Source organism: Peromyscus maniculatus, chromosome 7 (assembly GCF_049852395.1).
Source record: "Peromyscus maniculatus bairdii isolate BWxNUB_F1_BW_parent chromosome 7, HU_Pman_BW_mat_3.1, whole genome shotgun sequence".
In the NCBI taxonomy this organism is placed as follows: domain Eukaryota; kingdom Metazoa; phylum Chordata; class Mammalia; order Rodentia; family Cricetidae; genus Peromyscus; species Peromyscus maniculatus.
Window position 1 is genome coordinate 119,482,568 of NC_134858.1, and position 22,152 is coordinate 119,504,719.

At 54.9% G+C, this 22,152-nt stretch overlaps 1 protein-coding gene and 1 long non-coding RNA gene across 3 annotated transcripts in view; one reads left to right on the top strand and one right to left on the bottom strand.

Annotated features, from left to right (window-relative positions):
* The window catches only part of Vipr1 (vasoactive intestinal peptide receptor 1), a 34,334-nt gene extending 16,072 nt beyond the window's left edge, over positions 1-18,262 (top strand). Inside the window, exons 3-13 of one of the 2 annotated variants that reach the window (XM_006982906.4) lie at positions 70-177; positions 2,190-2,296; positions 2,950-3,056; positions 3,442-3,574; positions 9,656-9,809; positions 10,275-10,335; positions 10,539-10,605; positions 10,917-11,008; positions 13,552-13,681; positions 13,883-13,924; positions 14,505-18,262. In XM_006982906.4, coding sequence (XP_006982968.2) covers positions 70-177; positions 2,190-2,296; positions 2,950-3,056; positions 3,442-3,574; positions 9,656-9,809; positions 10,275-10,335; positions 10,539-10,605; positions 10,917-11,008; positions 13,552-13,681; positions 13,883-13,924; positions 14,505-14,696 — 1,193 coding nt within the window. In that variant the 3' untranslated portion in view covers positions 14,697-18,262. The remainder of the gene's footprint in view (positions 1-69; positions 178-2,189; positions 2,297-2,949; positions 3,057-3,441; positions 3,575-9,655; positions 9,810-10,274; positions 10,336-10,538; positions 10,606-10,916; positions 11,009-13,551; positions 13,682-13,882; positions 13,925-14,504) is intronic. The other variant, XM_006982907.4, reaches the window with a different exon arrangement.
* A 61-nt stretch (positions 18,263-18,323) lies between these two features.
* On the bottom strand, positions 18,324-21,986 carry LOC143274379 (uncharacterized). Its single transcript, XR_013053018.1, has 3 exons — positions 20,285-21,986; positions 19,984-20,042; positions 18,324-19,477 (listed from the first exon to the last, which is right to left on the bottom strand). It is a non-coding gene; the product is annotated as an uncharacterized LOC143274379 (long non-coding RNA).
* Between the last annotated feature and the right edge of the window lie 166 nt (positions 21,987-22,152).

Below are 22,152 nucleotides of genomic sequence, written 5' to 3' on the forward strand. Positions count from 1 at the left end.
AGGAAAGGAGAGGAAGAGTGGTCACTGTGCCCATTTGTTTGACACGTGTCCTCTGCTTTCACCCCACAGGCTGCAGCAAGATGTGGGATAACCTCACCTGCTGGCCGCCCACCCCTCTGGGCCAGGTGGTGGTGCTGGACTGCCCACTCATCTTTCAGCTCTTCTCTCCTATTCACGGTACGAGCTGTGGGCTGAAGGCCAGAAGCTGGGCCACGTGTTGTGAATGGTGTCAGCTTGGGGGCTTTGCCACTTAAGGAAGTGAGAAAGCTCTCCAAGGGTCTAGCGGATCCTGGGGGCTTCACGGCCAAGGATGGCATTGAGAGGGCTTGTGGGATCTGATTAGCTCTTCCCACGGAGATAAGCGTGTGGGAAGGGCTCACTAAATATTTGCTCAGCAATTGATAACTGATTGACTGGCAGGTCTGATTGAGTTATGCCTCCCGTGTTCTTGTCTTGGTTATGACTCAGTCTATCACAGCCTGGAACAGATGACCTTTGGGGCCCTAGGAAACCGCCACACCGCTTTGCTTACATACCTTGTCATGTTCTATTTGATCAAACATTCACGTTAGACAAAAAAGGATGGGGCCCCCTTAACACTCACGTTAGACAAAAAAGGACGGGGCCCCCTTAAGACCTCCAGCCCACATTCGGCCAGTAGATGAGATGCCTCCCGTCACTCTGAGCTCCGTGCTGCACAGTGGGAAGGGACTTTGGAGACTGTCACCTGCCTGCCCTCTGGGAGTCATGGTGCTAGCTGGAGACAGCTTTAAGTGAAACAATAAGCAAATGTACAGTAAATGGGCAGAGGTTCTGAGAGGGAGGAGGATGTGGAGACGCAAGTGATGCTCTGCTCAGATGAGGACCTGAGGGGATGTGAACAAGCAAGCCCTTCCTTAGCTGCAGACCTCACCTCAGAGTGCACATGAATATGAAGATTTGAGCTTGTGAAGACCTTGTGAAGTCTATGCAGCAATACTCAGCGGACCCAGTTCTGAAGCTGAGGGAGGGAATGGGAGACTATGGCTAGTGACTGGATATACAGGAGAGAGTGTGGATGAAAGGGTGAGATCAGTTGGCCTTCAACCCCAAGGGGGGCATTTGTAAGTTTGGATAAAGGGTGATGCCAACCCCCACTCCTGTCCTTTAGGGTAACAGGAGTGAAGAAAGCATGCCCCCTACAAAGAGTCTTGGTTCTTACGGAAGATAAAAACCAGAGGGTTAGAAGGAAGTCTACTCTGGCTGAGTACAATACCTGCAGGAGGACTGGAGGTATAACTCCATGGGAAAACTCCTGCTGTGCAAGCATGAAGACCCCTATGAGTTCAGATCCCTGGCACCCTTGTAAACACAGACATGTGGGGTGCATCTGCAACCCCAACATTAAAGGCAGAACTGACAGAGATGGGAAAAAATCAGGTGGTTAGATAAGTTACTAAGATCCCAGTTGGTGGGCTGCTGGAGGTGAGAGCCCAGAGTGCCCAGTCTGTACAGGACCACTGAGGCAAGACATAGGACTAGGTACAGATGGATAGACAGACAGACAAGTAGATGAATGGACAGGTGAATAAAAATTCAAGTGGGCCATGCCAAGCAGTGGGGAAAGGTTGAGTTGCAGCCTCAGGGACAATGAGGCATTCTCTGTCCCTTGGCACACACACTGGGTGTTCAGATAACAGGTCGGTGGGGCGAGCCTAGCGTTAGGTGTCCTGCTCTTGGTGGGGTTCAGATGAGGGGGTTTCTTGAACCCTTCATTGGTCTGGTGTGTTTGACAATTTCTTGCCTGGTTCTTCTGATATGGTCTTAATATCTCCATGGGTCTACATGTTCTTAATGTGCTCTGGTAAGTGTAGAGCATGGTACTTCTCTGTTGGCATGACTAAACCACTCCTCGGTCTGTGCCTTCCAGTTGGTGCTGCACAGGAGGGAGAATGTACACACACCAGAGTCTTCCTGCCTCTCTCTGTGTTTGCACTAAAAAAAGGAGCCAAATTCTGTTTTGTAAAATGGAGTCACAGCAACGTCTGTTCTGAGCCTGTCATCAGGCACCTTCTCTGCAGGAACATCTCACCTTAGGGGAACCCCAAGGGCCTGGGTCTGGGAGCTGGGGAGAGCGAGTTCTGTCTGTGTCTTCTGCCCTGCCTCCTGGCTCTAGACTCTGCATCTCTCCCTCTGTCACCTGCTTCCAGGACATAACATCAGCCGTAGCTGCACTGAAGAAGGCTGGTCACAACTGGAGTCGGGCTCCTACTACATTGCCTGTGGACTGGATGACAACACATCGAGTCTGGATGAGGTGAGGGGGTCTTGTGCCTCTGTACACCGAGGTCCACTTTCCTCAAGCTTGCACTCCCGAGGCCCGTCCCCTGACTCCCCCAACAGGGTACACACAGGCCTTTCATGAGGATCACACCCAAGGGGAGCTGTCCTCAGAGCAGCCAGAACTGAAATAGAACCCCCAAGCTGGTTTGCCTCTGTATCTGTAATCCCAGCACTTGGGAGGCTGGGGCAAAAAGATCATGAGTTTGAGGCTAGCCTGGGCTAACCCTCAAGCTGGTTTACATCTCTACATCTGCAATCCCAGCACTTGAGAGGCTGGGGCAAAAAGATCATGAGTTTGAGGTTAGCCTGTGCTATAAAGGTAGACTCTCAGAATTCTATTTTAAAAAATGAGTGATTGACAAGTGGGAGTTGGAAGTTCCGCTCTTTGCCACACTGATATCCATCATGCACAGCAGAAAGAGGGACCCATTTACCCCGATCACCTCTGGGCACAGTGTCCATGTGTCTAGGAAACCCAGAGCGTAGTGGGCACCACTCAGCTGCTCTTGGGAGCCCTGAGCACATCTTCCTTATGTGAGGCAGGGGTACCAGGAGAGCGTATAGCCAGCTCATCCCCAAGCTGAGGTCCCCCGACTCCTACCCAAGATCCTTGCCTACCTCCCCCAGCAGCAGCAGACCGAGTTCTACAGTGCCGTGAAGACTGGCTACACCATCGGCTACAGCCTGTCCCTCGTCAGCCTCCTGGTTGCCATGGCTGTCTTGAGCCTGTTCAGGTGAGGCCCAGCCCCAGCAGCCAACATGAAATGTCTCTTTTTGGTGGCGCCCCAGTGTGGCCCTCCGTTGCCGCGCCCCACCCTCAGACAGCTCACAGCCCCTGCCCTTGCTTCTGCCAGGCCAGCCTCAACAGCAAGTGGCCAAGGTGTGACCTCTAGAGCAGTCTTGTCCCCTTTCCTGTATGCTGGGCACCTGCGGGAGGGCCTGCCAAAATACTCTTGATGCCCAGGAGGTTGGGGATGAGGGTTGTCACCTTGGAGGCAAGGCCTGTAACATGGAGGCCACAGATCTTCCCACCACCTTGCCTAAAGCATGGCACCATGCCAGTCAGGGTGAGGTAGACCAAGGTCCCTTCCACATTCTAGATGTTTCTGCCCCTTGCAGGAAGCTGCACTGTACCCGAAACTACATCCACATGCATCTCTTTATGTCCTTCATCCTGAGGGCCACTGCTGTCTTCATCAAGGACCTGGCCCTCTTCAACAGAGGAGAGATGGACCACTGCTCTGAGGGCTCGGTGAGGACCCACCTTATCCCCACACCCCTGCTCCACCTCCTCCTCATGCTTCTCATCTTCCTCCTCCTTCTTCTTCTCTGCTCCTCTCTTTCTCCTTCTCTCCTCCAGTCTCTGCCCATCCTCTCTCCTCTCTCCTCGGACAGAACCACACACACCCTGACCACTCCTCCAATCCCTCCCCACTCTCAGCAGCAGCAACCATTGGTTGCTGGGCCATCCGGAAGTTCACATATCTGTTAATAAGAAATTAACTCTGCTAATAAGAAATGCACGTGGGCACGTCATAGTCAGGACCCAGATCCCCACCTCATATTCAGGGCCCAGATCCCCCCCCCCCACCTCATAGTCAGGACCCAGATCCCCCCCCTACCTCATAGTCAGGACCCAGATCCCCCACACCTCATAGTCAGGACCCAGATCCCCCACACCTCATAGTCAGGACCCAGATCCCCCCCCACCTCATAGTCAGGACCCAGATCCCCCACACCTCATAGTCAGGACCCAGATCCCCCACACTTCATAGTCAGGACCCAGAGACCCCCCACACCTCATAGTCAGGACCCAGATCCCCCACACCTCACAGTCAGGACCCAGATTCCCCCACACTTCATAGTCAGGACCCAGATCCCCCACACCTCATAGTCAGGACCCAGATCCCCCACACCTCACAGTCAGGACCCAGATTCCCCCACACTTCATAGTCAGGACCCAGATCCCCCCACACCTCATAGTCAGGACCCAGATCCCCCACACCTCATAGTCAGGACCCAGATCCCCCACACCTCATAGTCAGGACCCAGATCCCCCCCCACCTCATAGTCAGGACCCAGATTCCCCCACACTTCATAGTCAGGACCCAGATCCCCCCACACTTCATAGTCAGGACCCAGATCCCCCCACACCTCATAGTCAGGACCCAGAGACCCCCCACACCTCATAGTCAGGACCCAGATCCCCACACCTCATAGTCAGGACCCAGATCCCCCACACCTCACAGTCAGGACCCAGATCCCCCACACTTCATAGTCAGGACCCAGAGACCCCCCACACCTCATAGTCAGGACCCAGATCCCCCACACCTCACAGTCAGGACCCAGATTCCCCCACACTTCATAGTCAGGACCCAGATCCCCCCACACCTCATAGTCAGGACCCAGATCCCCCACACCTCACAGTCAGGACCCAGATTCCCCCACACTTCATAGTCAGGACCCAGATCCCCCCACACCTCATAGTCAGGACCCAGATCCCCCACACCTCATAGTCAGGACCCAGATCCCCCACACCTCATAGTCAGGACCCAGATCCCCCCCCACCTCATAGTCAGGACCCAGATTCCCCCACACTTCATAGTCAGGACCCAGATCCCCCCACACCTCATAGTCAGGACCCAGATCCCCCCACACCTCATAGTCAGGACCCAGAGACCCCCCACACCTCATAGTCAGGACCCAGAGACCCCCACACCTCATAGTCAGGACCCAGAGCCCCCCCCACCTCATAGTCAGGACCCAGATTCCCCCCACACCTCATAGTCAGGACCCAGATCCCCCACACCTCATAGTCAGGACCCAGATCCCCCCACACTTCATAGTCAGGACCCAGATCCCCCCACACCTCATACTCAGGACCCAGATCCCCCACACCTCATAGTCAGGACCCAGATCCCCCACCTCATAGTCAGGACCCAGAGCCCCCCCACACTTCATAGTCAGGACCCAGAGCCCCCCACACCTCATAGTCAGGACCCAGATCCCCCACACCTCATAGTCAGGACCCAGATCCCCCACCTCATAGTCAGGACCCAGAGCCGCCCCACACCTCATAGTCAGGACCCAGATTCCCCCCACACCTCATAGTCAGGACCCAGATCCCCCACACCTCATAGTCAGGACCCAGATTCCCCCACACTTCATAGTCAGGACCCAGATCCCCCCACACTTCATAGTCAGGACCCAGATCCCCCCACACCTCATAGTCAGGACCCAGAGACCCCCCACACCTCATAGTCAGGACCCAGAGACCCCCACACCTCATAGTCAGGACCCAGAGCCCCCCCCCACCTCATAGTCAGGACCCAGAGCCCCCCACACCTCATAGTCAGGACCCAGAGCCCCCCACACTTCATAGTCAGGACCCAGATCCCCCACCTCATAGTCAGGACCCAGATCCCCCACACTTCATAGTCAGGACCCAGATCCCCCCACACCTCATAGTCAGGACCCAGATCCCCCCACACCTCATAGTCAGGACCCAGAACCCCCACACCTCATAGTCAGGACCCAGAGCCCCCCACACCTCATAGTCAGGACCCAGATCCCCCCACACCTCATAGTCAGGACCCAGATCCCCCCACACTTCATAGTCAGGACCCAGATCCCCCCACACCTCATAGTCAGGACCCAGATCCCCCACACCTCATAGTCAGGACCCAGATCCCCCACCTCATAGTCAGGACCCAGAGCCCCCCCACACTTCATAGTCAGGACCCAGAGCCCCCCACACCTCATAGTCAGGACCCAGATCCCCCACACCTCATAGTCAGGACCCAGATCCCCCACCTCATAGTCAGGACCCAGAGCCGCCCCACACCTCATAGTCAGGACCCAGATTCCCCCCACACCTCATAGTCAGGACCCAGATCCCCCACACCTCATAGTCAGGACCCAGAGCCGCCCCACACCTCATAGTCAGGACCCAGATTCCCCCCACACCTCATAGTCAGGACCCAGATCCCCCACACCTCATAGTCAGGACCCAGATCCCCCCACACTTCATAGTCAGGACCCAGATCCCCCCACACCTCATAGTCAGGACCCAGATCCCCCACACCTCATAGTCAGGACCCAGATCCCCCACACCTCATAGTCAGGACCCAGATCCCCCACACTTCATAGTCAGGACCCAGATCCCCCACACTTCATAGTCAGGACCCAGAGACCCCCACACCTCATAGTCAGGACCCAGAGACCCCCACACCTCATAGTCAGGACCCAGATCCCCCACACCTCATAGTCAGGACCCAGAGCCCCCCACACCTCATAGTCAGGACCCAGATCCCCCACACCTCATAGTCAGGACCCAGAGCCCCCACCTCATAGTCAGGACCCAGAGACCCCCACACCTCATAGTCAGGACCCAGATCCCCCACCTCATAGTCAGGACCCAGAGCCCCCCCCACCTCATAGTCAGGACCCAGAGCCCCCCACACCTCATAGTCAGGACCCAGAGCCCCACCTCATAGTCAGGACCCAGATCCCCCACACCTCATAGTCAGGACCCAGAGACCCCCACACCTCATAGTCAGGACCCAGATCCCCCCACACCTCATAGTCAGGACCCAGATCCCCCCACACCTCATAGTCAGGACCCAGATCCCCCCACACCTCATAGTCAGGACCCAGAGCCCCCCTACCTTATAGTCAGGACCCAGAGCCCCCACCTCATAGTCAGGACCCAGAGCCCACACCTCATAGGCAGGACCCAGAACCCCACACCTCATAGTCAGGACCCAGATCCCCCCACACCTCATAGTCAGGACCCCATCCTGCCTCATCCCTAGTTTCTGTTCTGACTTCAGACAACTCCCTGCCTCAGTTTCCCCATCTCTGCAAGCCCTCCCCATATTGCTCCCAGCTCAACCCTCTGCTCTCTACAGCCGAGGTGCTGGTCCCCACATTGCTGTCCTTCTCTGCCTGCTCTTGCTGACTGCCTCCATCAGCCCAGTCCTAGGCTTTCCTGGGGTCAGGAGATTCCGGGAACCTCTGAGGAATTCATTGCCAGGCACTGGAGAGTATGCCTCTGTATTTGTTATCTTTTCGTTGCTATGACAAAATGCCTGACAGATGCAATGTAAGGAAGGAAAGGTTGGTTTGCTCAGACTGTGAGGGTGCAGTGGGACATGGCAGGGAAGCCATGGAGGCAGGAGTGTGAGCGCTGGTCACATGGCGTCCACAGCAGGAAGCAGAGAGCAATAGACACTGATGCTCAGCTCACTTCCTCCTGTTTATTCAGTCTGGGACCGTGAGTGGTTCTGTGGAGTAGTCCTGTAAGGCCGGCAAGGCAGGCCTGCAGCTAGAGAGACTAGACTGTGACCCAGGAAAGGACTTTCCAGTCATGGGGGGCGGGGAGCTGCTCCAGGAGGATGCCACACAGCCAGGGGCCTGAAAGAGAAGGCAGGCGACCCAGGCTCTGTGTATAGGGGCATGGAAAATAAATGGCTGCTCTGGGAGGGTGCTTGAAGCTGTGAAATGAGTGAGGGGTTTTGAGAGAAGACAGAGGCCCAGGAGTCTTCATTCCCATCATGTCAACTAAGCCACCCAGAGTCCCTTGATCACCCTGCCCCATGTCTCTCTGGATGTCCTGTTGTCCCTCCCTGCCTGGGCCATTTTTCCACCAGTTCTGATGGCTCCCAGAAGGAAGATCCTCGCCCCCTTCTTCCCCTTACTTCTGCCTCCCTTCCTCTTGTCAGGTTTCTGTGCTGTGATAAACACCGTGACCAAAGGCAACTTGGAGAGGAAAGGGCTGACTTCCTCTTACAGCTGGTCATGAAGGGAAGGCAGGTGATGGCAGAGGCCATGCAGGAGCACTGCTTACTGTTTGCTCCTCATGGCTTGCTCAGCCTGCCTTCCTATAGTCCCTTGACCACCTGCCGAGGATGGTACCACTGGGAGCTGGGCCCTCCCACATCCATCATCCACCAAGACCAGGTCCCACAGCCCTACTCACACTGGTGGGGACACTTTATCAGTTGAGGTTCCCTCTTCCCAAGGAACAGACAGCTTGTGTCATTTTGACAGAAAACTAGGCAGTACCCTGTTCTACCCTCCTGTCAGCGTCCACTGCACGGTCTCTGGGACTCCTCCAACGCCTCAGCTCACACCTTATGGTCAGGGAGCTCCTGAAGTCTCCAGCAAGAATTTGCCCTCAGGGTTCCATCTCCCCCAGTCCTCACTGGAGGACAGGGAGCAGGGGCAATGGGCTGGCTCTGGGGAGGGTAAAGAGGTGTATGGAGGGCTGAGTGGGCAGAGAACAAAGGAGAGGGGAAAGAAGACGGGGCTGCGTGAGTCCTGGGCTGGCTCAAAAAGCAAAGGGTACTGAATGGGTGCAGTGGTTAACAAATAGAGAGCCAGCTCATGTGTGGAGAGACAGCTGGAGGGAGTGAACAGAGAGACAGCTAGGAGGAGATGGGGGAGTGGGTGAGGAGACGGGGGAGTGGGTGAGGAGACGGGGGAGCGGGTGAGGAGACGGGGGGCGGGGAGGGGGAGCGGGTGAGGAGACGGGGGAGCGGGTGAGGAGATGGGGGAGTGGGTGGGTTGTTTAGCAGATAAACAGTTGATGAGTGGATGTCTGGATGGTAGATGAATAGATGGCTAAGTTGTCATGAGTTGGGAGGTCAATAAATGGATAAATGGCCAGGCATGGTGGCTCACACCTATAACCCCAGTGCGCAGAAGACTGAGGTATGCTAGCTGTGAACTGGAAGGCATAGTGAGTTCTAGGCCAGCCCGGTTATAGTGTGAGATTGACTGAAAATACACTCAAGCATGCATAATGTGCATACACAAATAGACAGATTTCCAGTGGACGGGTAAATGAACAGGTGTATAGACAGACAAGAAGTATGTCTGCAGCTTTTGTCCAACTTTCTGACATTGTGAGACCATGTTGTTACTGATCAAGCTCATGCTGGAGAATCTTGAAATCCAGATACCAAAAAATATGACCAGAAAAAACTCTCCTAACATTTTAAACAAGTTTACCATTTTGTGTTGGACTGCATCCATGGCTATTCCCAGCCACATGCAGCCAGCCACAGGCTGAGGACTGGAAATGCCCAGAGTCACTGGGATCTGTAGCCAGAAGAAGTACAGAAGATACATTGACAGATGGATAATTTGAATTACCAGCTTGGCCCAAAGTGCCCAAGGATATAAAGTCAAGATTGCAGGAAAACCCACTGTGTACGTCTCAAGAGCCTGATTGGGAGCTGACAGAGATGCAGTGTGTCTGTCCCCACAACCAGAGGTTGGGCCGCGAGGGACCCGCCACCCCTGAACCTCCCTTCGCTCCTCCCCGCAGGTCGGCTGCAAGGCAGCTGTGGTCTTCTTCCAGTATTGTATCATGGCCAACTTCTTCTGGCTGCTGGTGGAGGGTCTCTACCTACACACCCTGCTGGCCGTCTCCTTCTTCTCCGAACGGAAGTACTTCTGGGGGTACATACTCATCGGCTGGGGTATGGTACCAGGGAGGGGGCTGGGCTGGGAAAGCTCACTGGGTGGTGGGAGGGTGCGGCCCTAGCCTGCTTATGAGGTGCTCCACCAATAGTGATGGATGTCCCCAGAATGTGTGACCTTGGGGTAGCCCACCTCCTACCCCCCCCCCCACAGCTGCTCTGTGGCACAGAGCCCGAACAAAAGCATCCATTTCCCACTTCTGATCCTGACATGAAGGGCCACTGCTAATCTATAAGGGCTTAAAATCAGAAAAGAAAAAAAACTGTCTAAGCGGTCACAGCCCCTCCGACATACAGCCACGGTAACTCGGGGAGGTCTTGACACGGTGAACAACCTGTGCCGCTGGAGGCAGAAGCCCTAAACGCCCACCCTTTTCTCTCCCCCCCTCTCTCTGCTTCCTTCTCCAAACTCTCGCTGTGTTCTCTGCCCGTTTCCTTCCTTCCGTTCTTCTTTGGCCCTCACAGGGGTGCCCAGTGTATTCATCATGGTATGGACCATTGTCAGGATCCATTTTGAAGATTTTGGGTGAGCCGTTGTCCCATCCTCTCCCTCTGGCTGCTGCCATTTGGGGGCAGTCCCTGGGAATGATGACACTTGCCCGGACAGACCACAGCACCAGGTCCAAAGCAAGAGGCTGGAGGGAGATGTGGGGGTAGCAGACTCTGGGGGAGGGCTGACTTTCAAGCTGAGGGCTTCTCCTCCCAAACCTCTGTGCTCTCTCTCTTCAGGTGCTGGGACACCATCCACTCCTCACTGTGGTGGATCATAAAGGCCCCCATCCTCACCTCCATCTTGGTAAGCCCTCCTCTTCCCACTGATCCCAGAGTAGACAACTAACCACAGAACACACAGGAAATGAGTGTTTAGGTCAGGAAGGAACATCCTAAGGGAACCTAAGGTCAGGTTCCCATCACCTCCCCATGCTTCCAGCTCTCCCTCTAGACCAGGTAAGTTGGAGGCCAGGTCCTCAGGAGAGTCCCCAGATGATTTTCTCCAAAGGGAGGAGATGCTAAGAGGTACTATGGAGGGATGGCAGAACACTGGGGAAGACAACCCACCCCTAGCCTGCTCTAAGTGACCAACATTGGGGGTCCCTCATTCAATAGGTGAACTTCATCTTGTTCATTTGCATCATCCGAATCCTGGTTCAGAAACTACGGCCACCCGACATTGGGAAGAATGACAGAAGCCCATACTCGTAAGTGTGAACCCAGCACGCCAGCTCCAAACTTCCATCCTGGAGCCTTGGATTATCCGCTACACCTCACCACACACCTCTAGAATTACCCCAAACCAGACATTACTCTTATCCATGGCCAGGCTCAGCAGCATCCACTGCCTGTCACCAGGCAGCCCTCCCCCTGCACCCCACATCTGCTGCTTTCATACTCACCCAGTGTCCTTGAAGTCCAAACCTACTGCCCCCCAGGGAGCTTGATGGGGATGAAAAACCTGTGCCTTCTTCACACTGAGCTGTGCTCAGTCCCTGACCTGTACCTGGTGGAGAAAGGGATATAATAGATGTCCAGCAGGTGATGCTCCAGGGAGCTCCCATTCCACCATGAGGCAGCCATGTTCCATACTCCCCATTGATAATAATCATACTTTCAGATTTCATACCAGGCACCAGCCAAGAGGTCTCCATGCATCAGCCCATGCCACACTCAGAGTCCCCTGTAAAATGCTCCCCACTTTGAACAAAAGACTGATGCACACCTCCTCACCCTCCAAGGTTTGGGGTCTATGGGCAGGAAGAGAAGAGGTGTTTACTTTCCTTATGGCTGTAACAAAGTACCTGACAAGCAATTCCAGGAAGGAAAGGTCTATTTTAGCTCATAGTACAAGTGTGCAGTCCATCATGGCAGAGATGTGGCTACAGAGTGTAGGCACTGGTCACATGGCATCCACAGTCTTGGAACAGAGATGAACGCTGGCACTCAGCCCACTTCCCCTTTTCATTCAGTCTGGGACCCCAGCCATGGAATGGTGCCGGGGTGGGTCTTCCCACCTCAACTCCATCTCGAAAGCCCCCTCTCAGACACACCCAAAGGGTTGTCTCCTCCATGCTTCTAAATTCTGTTAAGATGACAGTTGGTGTTAACCATCACAGAGAGTCATAGTGCCCATGGGACAGACATTGAGTTCATCGTTTGGAAAGAGGAAGTCCATTCCCTGTGCTGGGTACTGGGGAGATCAGCAAGTTCCTAAGGGAATCGGAGCTGACAGGAAGGGAAAGAAACACAAAACATGACCAGGGCACCTATGCAGAGGCCCATAGGACCTTCATTTTACCGTGGCAATGAAGAACGGAGGACCACCATGCAGGCCAGATGAGCCTGGAAGTCCCACAAGGGCCATCCAGGCCTGGGATCCTAGGTGTCCTTAGACTGGCCCCTGTTAGGGGAATCTCAGCGTGCTTGGAAGACTCCCCGCTAGAGTCACGAGCTGCTGGATTTGGGATTCTATTCTGGAACCCTGCAACTGTCAGGCCTGAGACTGAGGCTTCCTCCCATTCCTGGTGTGACAGCATTCTGTACCCAGCAGGCTGTGTGGGCAGAACATCGCTCTCCTTTCCAGAAGGAAACTTACGGGGCTTGCCCACTGCCGTCCTGCACACACTGGTGCCCTTTACCTCAGCAGCCTTGTTTTCCAAAAGTCCAGCCACGATGGGCTAATATTGGGGACAGAACCCGAACTGACCATGGCCAGGTCTATGTGGGAGAAGGGGAAAGGAACAGCTGTCAAGGCAGAAGGGGAGCTGGAGCTGGCAACTCCTAAGGAGGGGCTGGCAGTTCCCACTCTTCAATTTAAAGAAAGCCTCCATCTGTCAGCCTCCGAATGTGGGATGGGTTCATGGCCAGAGAGGTGTGGCTGGGAGCCAGACCCAACAAGGAGGGGAAGGACCAGGGTGCATCTGCACAGAGCTTGGGGTGGGGTCCCAGGACTAAGGCAGGAGAGACAGGGGCACCCCATCCCACCCACATCCCCCCAGACCTATTCTCTGCCAGGACTCAGGAAACCATGGCCCTCACTTCCTGGACCAGCTGTCAGGTTGGTTGAGTGTACACAGTGGAGGGACAGATGAGTGCCTAGAGGGAATGCTGGCCCTGCTGGCACCGGGGTGGCAGAAAGACAACCTAGTTCTTGGGAGCAGGACTCTGTACTGATGTGGTGAGTGGAGGAGGCATGCAGGATCGGGGAAATAGGCAACTCCCAGAGACAGGGTCACAGCAGAGGAGCAAGGCCACAAGTCTGCCCTTATTCCTGATGACCAGGCACAAAGCTGAGTGCTCATCACCCTCCTGCACCTGGGGCACACGGGATCCGCCTTTGGGCTGGGAAGACTCCATTCCTCAGAGTTCTCATTCCCAAAAGGAGCTAGTGTCCGTGGGTGTACCCAAAGCACTTCCGAGGAGACAGCATCTCTCATATGGCTATGTTGGGCATGCATTTACCCTCACTCTTTAGGCAGGGGAGACTGACCAGGAGGAGGGAGACTGGGAAATCTTGCCTCTTACAACTACATTCTCAGTGAGCTTCCTCCAGAAGAGAGAGCATGGAGGGAGTTTAATTCTCTCATGTGCTTCCCCCAGGCAAGGAGGCAGGGGACAAGGAAGCAGAAACATTGACAGACAGGGGACAGGAATAGATGTGGGCATAACGTGAGGATAGAGGAGCCACTGTTCATCCTCACACGGTCTGGTCATCTGGTATACCACACCCATCTCCACATGTCCCCAGGAGACTGGCCAAGTCCACGCTTCTGCTGATCCCCCTGTTTGGAGTCCACTACGTCATGTTTGCCTTCTTCCCTGACAACTTCAAAGCCGAGGTGAAAATGGTCTTCGAACTTGTTGTGGGGTCTTTCCAGGTATGAATGTGGGATTAGGGAACTCATCTGGGGTTGCCGTGGGCTCTGGACTTATCTTAAGTGCTGGTTAAACGCCTACTCTGTGTTCAGTATCTCCCTTAACCAGGGGACTAAAGGGACTGTGGGTTGCCAGGGATGGGTTGGGTGGGGCTGCAAGTGCCTGGGGTCTTGCCTCACCTCTCCCGTCCCCTTCCTTCTCAGGGTTTTGTGGTGGCCATCCTCTATTGTTTCCTCAATGGCGAGGTAAGCACCTCCCAGATGTTGGTGGCCCAGGACCAGAACTCCCGGGCTCAGGGTCTACAAACCTTGTTGGGATCTTTGAGAGCAAGGATAGATGAAAGCCTGCCTCTCTCAAGAGTAGTTCTCAGGAGCCTGTAGCACCCTAGGTGCCTAGGGCCTCACTTTAAGATATGCTGTGGGGACACAGCCTGCACTTATATCCCCTGGGTGGGGTTAGGAGCCAGGCTCCTGTGCGCATCCGAGGTGCAGACTACTTCCAGCTAGGCGAGTGTGGGCTGAAATGGGGGGAAGTCATCAAGGGAAGGTGCGGTTGCCGCCATAAAACTGCGCTCAAGTGGGTGCCTGGATGAAGAATCGGGGTACACTCTCCAGGCAGCACTCCTCGGCCTCCCTGTACTACATTTAGTGCCCATCTTCATCCCACCTTCCCTCTCTTCCTGACGCTCAACCCTGTCCCAACTCGGCTCCTCTCTCGGGATAACATCCACACCTCTCAATGTAAGCCAGGGAACATCCAAGGCTAGCTTAACAAGGCTGCCCTGGAACTCCACAGTATGGGGCCTAACCACCCTTTGCGCCCTAGGTGCAGGCGGAGCTGCGCCGGAAGTGGCGGCGTTGGCATCTGCAGGGCGTCCTGGGCTGGAGCTCCAAATCGCAGCACCCGTGGGGAGGCAGCAACGGCGCCACGTGCAGCACGCAGGTGTCCATGCTGACCCGCGTCAGCCCCAGCGCGCGCCGCTCCTCCAGCTTCCAAGCCGAGGTCTCCCTAGTCTGACCGCCAGAGGCCGCCAGGCCCCTTCGTACCTCCCCACGCCGGCCCCGGGAGCAGAGGTCTGCAGCGGCGCCGCTCGCCCCAACCTTTGGTCTCGACACATTCCTTTGCTGCAGCCAGGACCGGGTCCATGGAAGCTGGAGAGCAGGGAGGTCCAACCCTGGAAGATGCGGAGAGGAACCAGCATCAGACTCCGCCTCCAAAGGCTCCTCAGCCGGTCATGCGCACAAAATCAGCATACACCTCCTGGAGAGCAACCGCCGGTCCTCAAAGCTTTGGGCAAAATGGTTCTGCCCTGTTCGTGCCTAGAATTCCACTGTGGCCCTCATGTCGCTTTGGGTCAAGCGTTGCCAGTGAGACTCCTCTCTGAGGATGCGCTCCTCTCCCCTGTTTTTATCTGCCAGCTCCTCCCGTGGGTGAGTTCCGCTACCTCAGGCAGATATGGTTGTGAGCTGGAGTTTCAGTTTGGGGACCACAGCTGTGTTGTGATCCTCGCTCAGGAAGGAATTGTCCCAGTGTCGGTCTATTCTCAGACCTGGGAGCTCAGGGACCTACCTTTGGGAAGGGAGCAGACAGCCCCAGCCAGTGCCCACCAAGGGGCTTCGTCTGCAGGACCAGTCACACCAGCCTTATGCACAACCAAAGCAATAGTGAGCGCCCACCCTGGGTGCTCGTCTACACGCCATTGCCACAGCAAGGGCCAGAGACATGAACACGCAGGCCCCTTGATCCTGAGGTCACAAATAGGAAACTGAGTCTCAGAGAGAACAAGTATCTTTTCCTGTCACTAATGCCAACATAAAGACTACCTTTTTACATATTGTGACCTGCTGGATTCTCTTGGAGTTGTATTACCAGAGATATTACCCTCATCCCCCAGTTGCTGTGCCTCCTTAGAGAGTGGCAGAGTGTGTCATTGACATTAAAGATGGGGGGAGGGGGGGTCAAGGCATCTTATGCCTCCCTCTACCCTTGCAGCCACACAGCTTCTAACCCAAGCTGGTTTCAGCAGGTCCCCTCAGAACTGCACCTTGTATTACAATAAATATTGGCTCTAACAGGCTTAGTTCCCCTGGCTGGTGTGGGTCTCTTGCATCCTCTAAGCAAGTGTGCCACCCCCTTTTCCAATGAGAGATGGAGTTACCACCCTTCTAGCTTTGGACAGGAGCCCTACATTTCCATGTGAGGACTTATCCCCCAGAGCCTTTGACTCACACCTGGGTGTGAAGAGGTTGTAACCGGCTCCTTTGTGACCCTCACCCCCTAAATCCAGCTGGAAGGAGACTGATTCTGCATCGGACCAACTCAAAACAGCCAATAGGACAGTCAGAAACAGCAAGATTTCACACTCATTCCTGAAAACACGGCAAACAGAGGATCCTACAACCAGGTCACTGTTGCCTAGGAGCCAACCAAGAGGATTAGATCAGGGCAGATGTCCCAGCGCAAGTCAGCGAGGGAAGGCCGTGTGACTAACAGAAAGGTTTAGACATAGCAGTGTGGCAAAGCAGGTGACATCAGCTGGTCAGAGAGATGTAGCTCCCGAGGGTTTGTAAACGCATGTCTGTGGTTCCACTTTGTAAACATGTGGCGTTGTCTTGCTGGACAAGCCAGACATGGACGCCAGGCTGGTGCAGAGGCTGGAATGGGCTAGCAGAGGCTCAGATATACCTGCAAGGCCCCTTCAAAGGCTGCTGCCTCTCAGTACCATCCAGAACATGGCAGAAATACCTCCTGAGGTATGTGAAGGCCAGAAGGGACCCCATGCCTAAATGAATGGGCCCTAAGTCTCCCCAGCAGTAACGCCTTGTGGCGTGGGGTAAATCATGGAGCCCTGGGAGGGGAGCAGTCGCCACCCAAGAGGATAAAGAGTGAGTAAAAGTAAGACTCAAGATGTGTTCAAGACAGGAAGGGCAGAGTTGGGGCACTGCTCAAAGGCGAGATGCCCAGTGGAGGGTGTTCTGGGATAAAGAGAGGCTGGAAGCCTTGGTTGAGGAGCTAAGAGAACGTGTGCCGATATCCTGGGTCAGTGACAGCCGTGGGGCAGGGGTGACTCCAGGCAGGGCTAGCCCAGTCCCTTCCTTCCTCTGCCAATACCCAGGTCGCTCTCCAGTCCTGCCAGGGTCCTGTCAAACCAGGCCAACTCATCTCTAGCGCCATCTGGTGGACACTTCAAAGAAAGACTTTACCAACTTTGTCCACCTTGGAGCTTAATAGAGTCAGGTCTCTCACAGGCAGGCAACTGACACAGAAACAGGCCTCTGTTCTGAGCTCCCAAGAGTAAGACAGAGGGTGTGGTGAGGATCATACCCAGGCCAGCTCCACACCTCCCCTCAGATCAAACCACTGGCCCATGTGAGTCCTGCCTTGACCCAAAAGAACCTAATGAAACCCAGACTCTGGTGGCTCCTTAAAACTACCCACAGTCTCCAAGGACAAAGGCCAGTTAATTCAGGTGGGTAAGGGCAGGGAGCCATACCATCTGAACCCAGAGAGACTCCATCCGCTCTCTGGGAAAGGCCTGATTGCTGGTAGTCTTCCCACTCTGGGACACAGCCTGTCCAAGGAGGCTGGATTACCTGCTAGCAGAACGTCACTGAGGTGTTTGAGGATATGCAAGGCCTTAGGATCCCAAGGAAACGTGTTTAGGTGTCAGGGACACCTGAATCCAGCTGAGTCGATGTTGGGGTGCTTGCCAGTAGAGACAAAGAGCAGGTCTGTCAGATGAGGTGGAGAGATGGTGGGGGGTTGATGCGGAGAAGGACCCAGGGTGTATGTCTGGAAAGGATGCTAGGCCATCAACAGCAAAGTGAGGCGGTCGGTTGGGGAGACAATGGCCTGGTGTGGGACATGTTGACTGTAATGTCTGCAGGGTGTCTGAGGAGAGACCCTCTAAGGCTACTGGAAATATGACATAAAGGGACAGAAGGTGGGAAGACCAAGGCAGCGCCTTGGAAGAAACAGTGAGTGGAAGGGTAAGTCCCCAGCACTCCCACGGGTGTGCTGGGCACAGTGGGTGAGGACTCTGACTCAGCCCCTCCACCCTAGCTGCCATGCAAGGTCTTGTTTTGAGGAGCAGTGGCGAGCTTCCCTCCCCCCGTGTGGGAACAGGAATGGCTCTTATCTCTCTGGGGGAAGGGGAAGGAGCGGGACCACAGCTGGCAGTCATTAAACACCCTGCCCCAGCCAGGATGGCCAAGCTATTAATAGCCCGGAGTCTATGACTCTGAAGACACAGACTCCCAGGAAAAGGGACAGAGTAACCTCAGCAGGCCAGAGGGATGCGTCAGGAGGCCATCTTGGCAATGTCCCAGCCTCCACAACCAAAATCCAGAGAAGGGAAGTCACTGTAGAGGATGGTGTTGAACCCAGCCCTCAAATCCCATAGCCGTGCCTCAGATAGTCTATATATTGTCAAAGATGGGATCGTTTGGGTGTGCCCTACCTGGAGACATGAGAAGCGTCCACCAGCCAGCAATCCTGATTCTGTCTTGATATATTGTTCATCTTGTATTTTTGCATTAATTTTGATATTTTAAAATACTGCATTAAAATATTATTTACTTTGATTCCTGAGCCGCTGTTTTCTTTACCTGCTTAGATCCCATGCTCTCAGCAACCTCCTCCCTCAGGCCACCCTAGTCCTTGTCTCAATCCCAGGAGTCCAGCATCCCTGAGTTCCAGGATGCCGCAGTGGGAGAAACACTGAAGAGCTCCAGGCTGTCCTCTGTGTTTTCCACAAAGGACTTCGCCAGGGTGATGCCAGAGAGCTGTGACAGCCCCAGGGCTAACCCAGCAGCTCTTGTCAGCATAGAGCCCAGTGTTCCCACTGCTCTCCTCAGTGTGTTGGCTTTTCTTCTCAGCCACTGTCCGTAGGATGCCTGTCAATGTCCTAGGTGCCCTGTCCTCAGAAGCCCATCCGTGGGAACGAAGGATATGCCTCATCGGGAAACGTAATTCATGTAGGACTTGCCTTCTGCAGATCCCAAGGATGAGGAAGATAGGTCATGAGGCCATCTTGTCAATGCCCCAGCCTCCACACGGGACAGGAAGGATCGTGAATATCAAGAGAAGGGATTCAACTTGACACAAACTAGAGACACCTGGGAACCTCAGTTGAGGAACTGCCTCCGTCAGACTGGCCTACAGGCATGTATGCCTGTGGGGCATTTCCTTGATCGTTAACTGATGGGGGAGGGTCTAGCCTACTGTGGACAGTGCCACCCTGGGCAGGCGGGCCTGGTTATATACAAAGGCTTGCTGCGCAGACACAGGGAACAAGCCAGTAAGCATCATTCCCCGTGGTCTCTGTTTCAGTTCCTGCCTCCAGGTTCCTGCCTGAGTTCTTGCCCTGGCTTCCCTCACCTTCACTCAAATCCTCTTCTATTCAATCTGTAACTTCATGTGTCCCTGGAGGCTGCCTAGGAATTGGGGGAGGCACTGAAACGGGGCTCCTGTGTCAGCGGCAAGTGGGGGCCACACTCCTCTTTTATCATCCCTTCCCTGCCCAGCTGTTCTATAGTACCTCCTCTGGGGATGGAAGGCCTTTTCTCCAACTCTCCCTGGGACAGAAGAGAGCAGTGGCTTGCAGGAGTCGGGGGTTCGAATCCCAGCTCTCTGATGCTTTCACATTGTCATTTCACATTCATTTGGCAGAGTACTCACTCTATAGACCAGGCTGGCCTTGAACTCACCGAGATCCGCCTGGCTCTGCCTCCCAAGTGTTGGGATTAAAGGCGTGTGCCGCCACCGCCCGGCTTCTTAACTGTCTCCTCATTGCCGTACTGGCTCACGGCATGAGGGGACACAGTCCATCATGGCGGTGAGGTCACAGAAGGAAGCGTTCAGTGCAGCAGGAGACAAAGCAGGTGTCCCCAGTCAGGAAGCAGAGAGAGATGAACACCGGTGTTCAATACGCTTTCTCCTTTTTACTCGGCCTGAGACCCCAGCCCATGGGATGGAGACACCCACATCTTAGTTACGCCTTTCCGGAAATGTCCTCACAGGCATACCCAATGGCATGTCTTCTAGGTAAGGTTGCCATGAAGAACGACCGTTACATTCGCTCCCCCCCCCCCCCGTGCAAATCTAAGACACTGAGGGTGGGGTGAGGCTAGGACCCTCCCGGGAGTGATCACAGAGGACAGAAACAGGTGGGAAACCAGAGTCAGGACTCTGTGGCCAGGCGGGGTCCTCCCAAGGCACTAATGCAAGATACGGGCAGGCTCTTCCCCTTCCTGATAAGCAGTGGGTTTCACGGCCACGTAATTCAGAACTGGGGCCCAGATACCTCAAGATCAAGTCAGACTCTCCAGTCCCCTTCCTCAGTAGAAGCAGCCTGAGCCATGTCTGGGGAAAGAGGTGGGGGTAAGGTAGGGCTTGGGGTCTCAGAGTGGTCTTCTTCACAGGCACTCGGGTACAGCTCCTAGGAAAAGGCTCTTTCTGGAGCCCTCCCTTGCATGAGCAACTGAGGGCCACAGACTCCATTAGTATATGTAGACCAAGAGGTCCCCCCACCCCCGCCGCCCAACTCAACGTCCTCTGTGCCAAGTGACAGAGAACGGGCAGCTCTTGAAAAGACTAATATTTACTCTTCAAACGGGAGCTGGCATGGGCTGTTTCCTGTGGCTGGCGTCTGGTTCACCCGAGGATGGACACAACAGGCAGCGCTCCGGGAGACAAACAGACGTCCTCTCAGATACCAGGATGAGACAAGACAATGCCTGTGATATGGGGACAGCGTGTTCTGAGGTCCGCTTGCACCCAGCCCCTGGGCCTGCACACCTCCAGGACAGTGAGCTCCCGGCCTTTGTGAGGCCTGCTGGACGGTCCCGTGAGAAAGTTCACTCTGACTGGCCCCACGTCCCTTGCCTCTGGCCCTTGTGTGGATCCCTGGGGCCTTGGAAATGTGCCTGGAACAAGCCCCCAGGGCCAGGGTGGTCCCGGTCTGCTTCACCAACCCCCCACCACCCTGGCTTCACTTCCCCAGGCGCACACTCTGGGCTCAGGCTATTTCTGGGGTGGGAGGGAAGGCTGGCTGTGGGGCACCTCTGTCCCCCTGCATCTGTTCCTCAGCTGTTCCTCGTCCTCATGAAGCCTTTCAGCAGCGTGCCTCCTGTGGGAAAGCCTCGGCCAGGAAACTACCTCAGGCGGCCTGGATCTGGGGAGGACAGTCCCTGGGGGGTCAGACTGGTGCCCACTGCTTCTTCTCCCTCTCATTCTGCTCCTACTTTCCCCATCCCCCGAGGGCCCCAGAAACACACCCTTACCCCTCCAGCCGCTAGCCTCCGCTCTGGCTCCTCCCTGGTCCCAGAAGCAGCCATGGACCCTCTTTCCATTGTTTTGACACAGGGTTTCATGTAGCTGGCCTTGAACCCCCTATATACCAAGGATTACCTTGAACTTCTGATCCTCCTGCCTCCCATTCCTGAGTGCTGGGACCACAGTCTTGAGCCACCACACCTGGCTTATGTGGTGTTGGGGATTGAACATGAGGCCTCATAAGTACTAGTCATTCTCTCTACCAACTCAGCCACACCCCAGCCCTCCCCATAAGGCAGTGTCTCCCTGTTATTTTAATGTGTGCCCACGGTTCTAACGATCATCTCTTCTGTTGCTTACTCATGAGCCTTTCAGACCTTGTCTTCAGTTTTTTGTTTTTTATATCAGGGTTGCCATTTCTTGCCCATCCACACAAATTGCTCCCATGCCAATCATTACCGCCTCCAGCTCTGTGACCAAGCCCTCCCATTCTTTCCACTTTTCCCAGGATCTCCTGTCATCAAGCTCTTTTTTAAAATGTGTACCTACTTATTTTCATATCTGTGGGGATTTTCTGTGCATGCATGTTTGTGCACCGCATGCATGCCTGGTGCCTGCAGCGGCCAACACGCATCAGATTCCCTGGAACTGGGGTTAGAGCCAACTGTGAGCTGCCATGTGAATGCTAGTAACCAAACCCAGGTCCTCTGGAAGAGCAGCCAGTGCCCTGAACTGCTGAACCGTCTCTCCAGCCCCAAACCTGCCAATCTTTTTAATAGTTGTGCCTATGACTTTAAGTAAAGTTCATTCCCCCTCAGATCAGAAGGTCTTCTCTTTGGTGCTCAGCAAACTCCACACACTTTGCCTTGTCCGTCCATCTGACCCTCCGTCCGAGACCTGGTTCACAGCTCTGCCAGACCCTTCTCTTTATTCTTTCCTCCTCTGGTGCTGGGCAAGCATGGCTGGCAGCTGTAATCAGGCCCCCTGCAAGGGTAGGACTCAAGGAAAAGGCAGAGACTCATCAGCCCAACCTCCTCCGCCCCCCCCCCCCCGCCCCCCCCCCAGTCCTCCTGGCACAGAAGAAGCATTTCCACGGTCCAAGGCTGCTATTATTTTTGAGTACTACCAGATGGGGACAGACTTCCCTTTCCAGGCCAGGGGACAGATCCTTGGGATGTTCTCTGACTGGCTCTCTAGA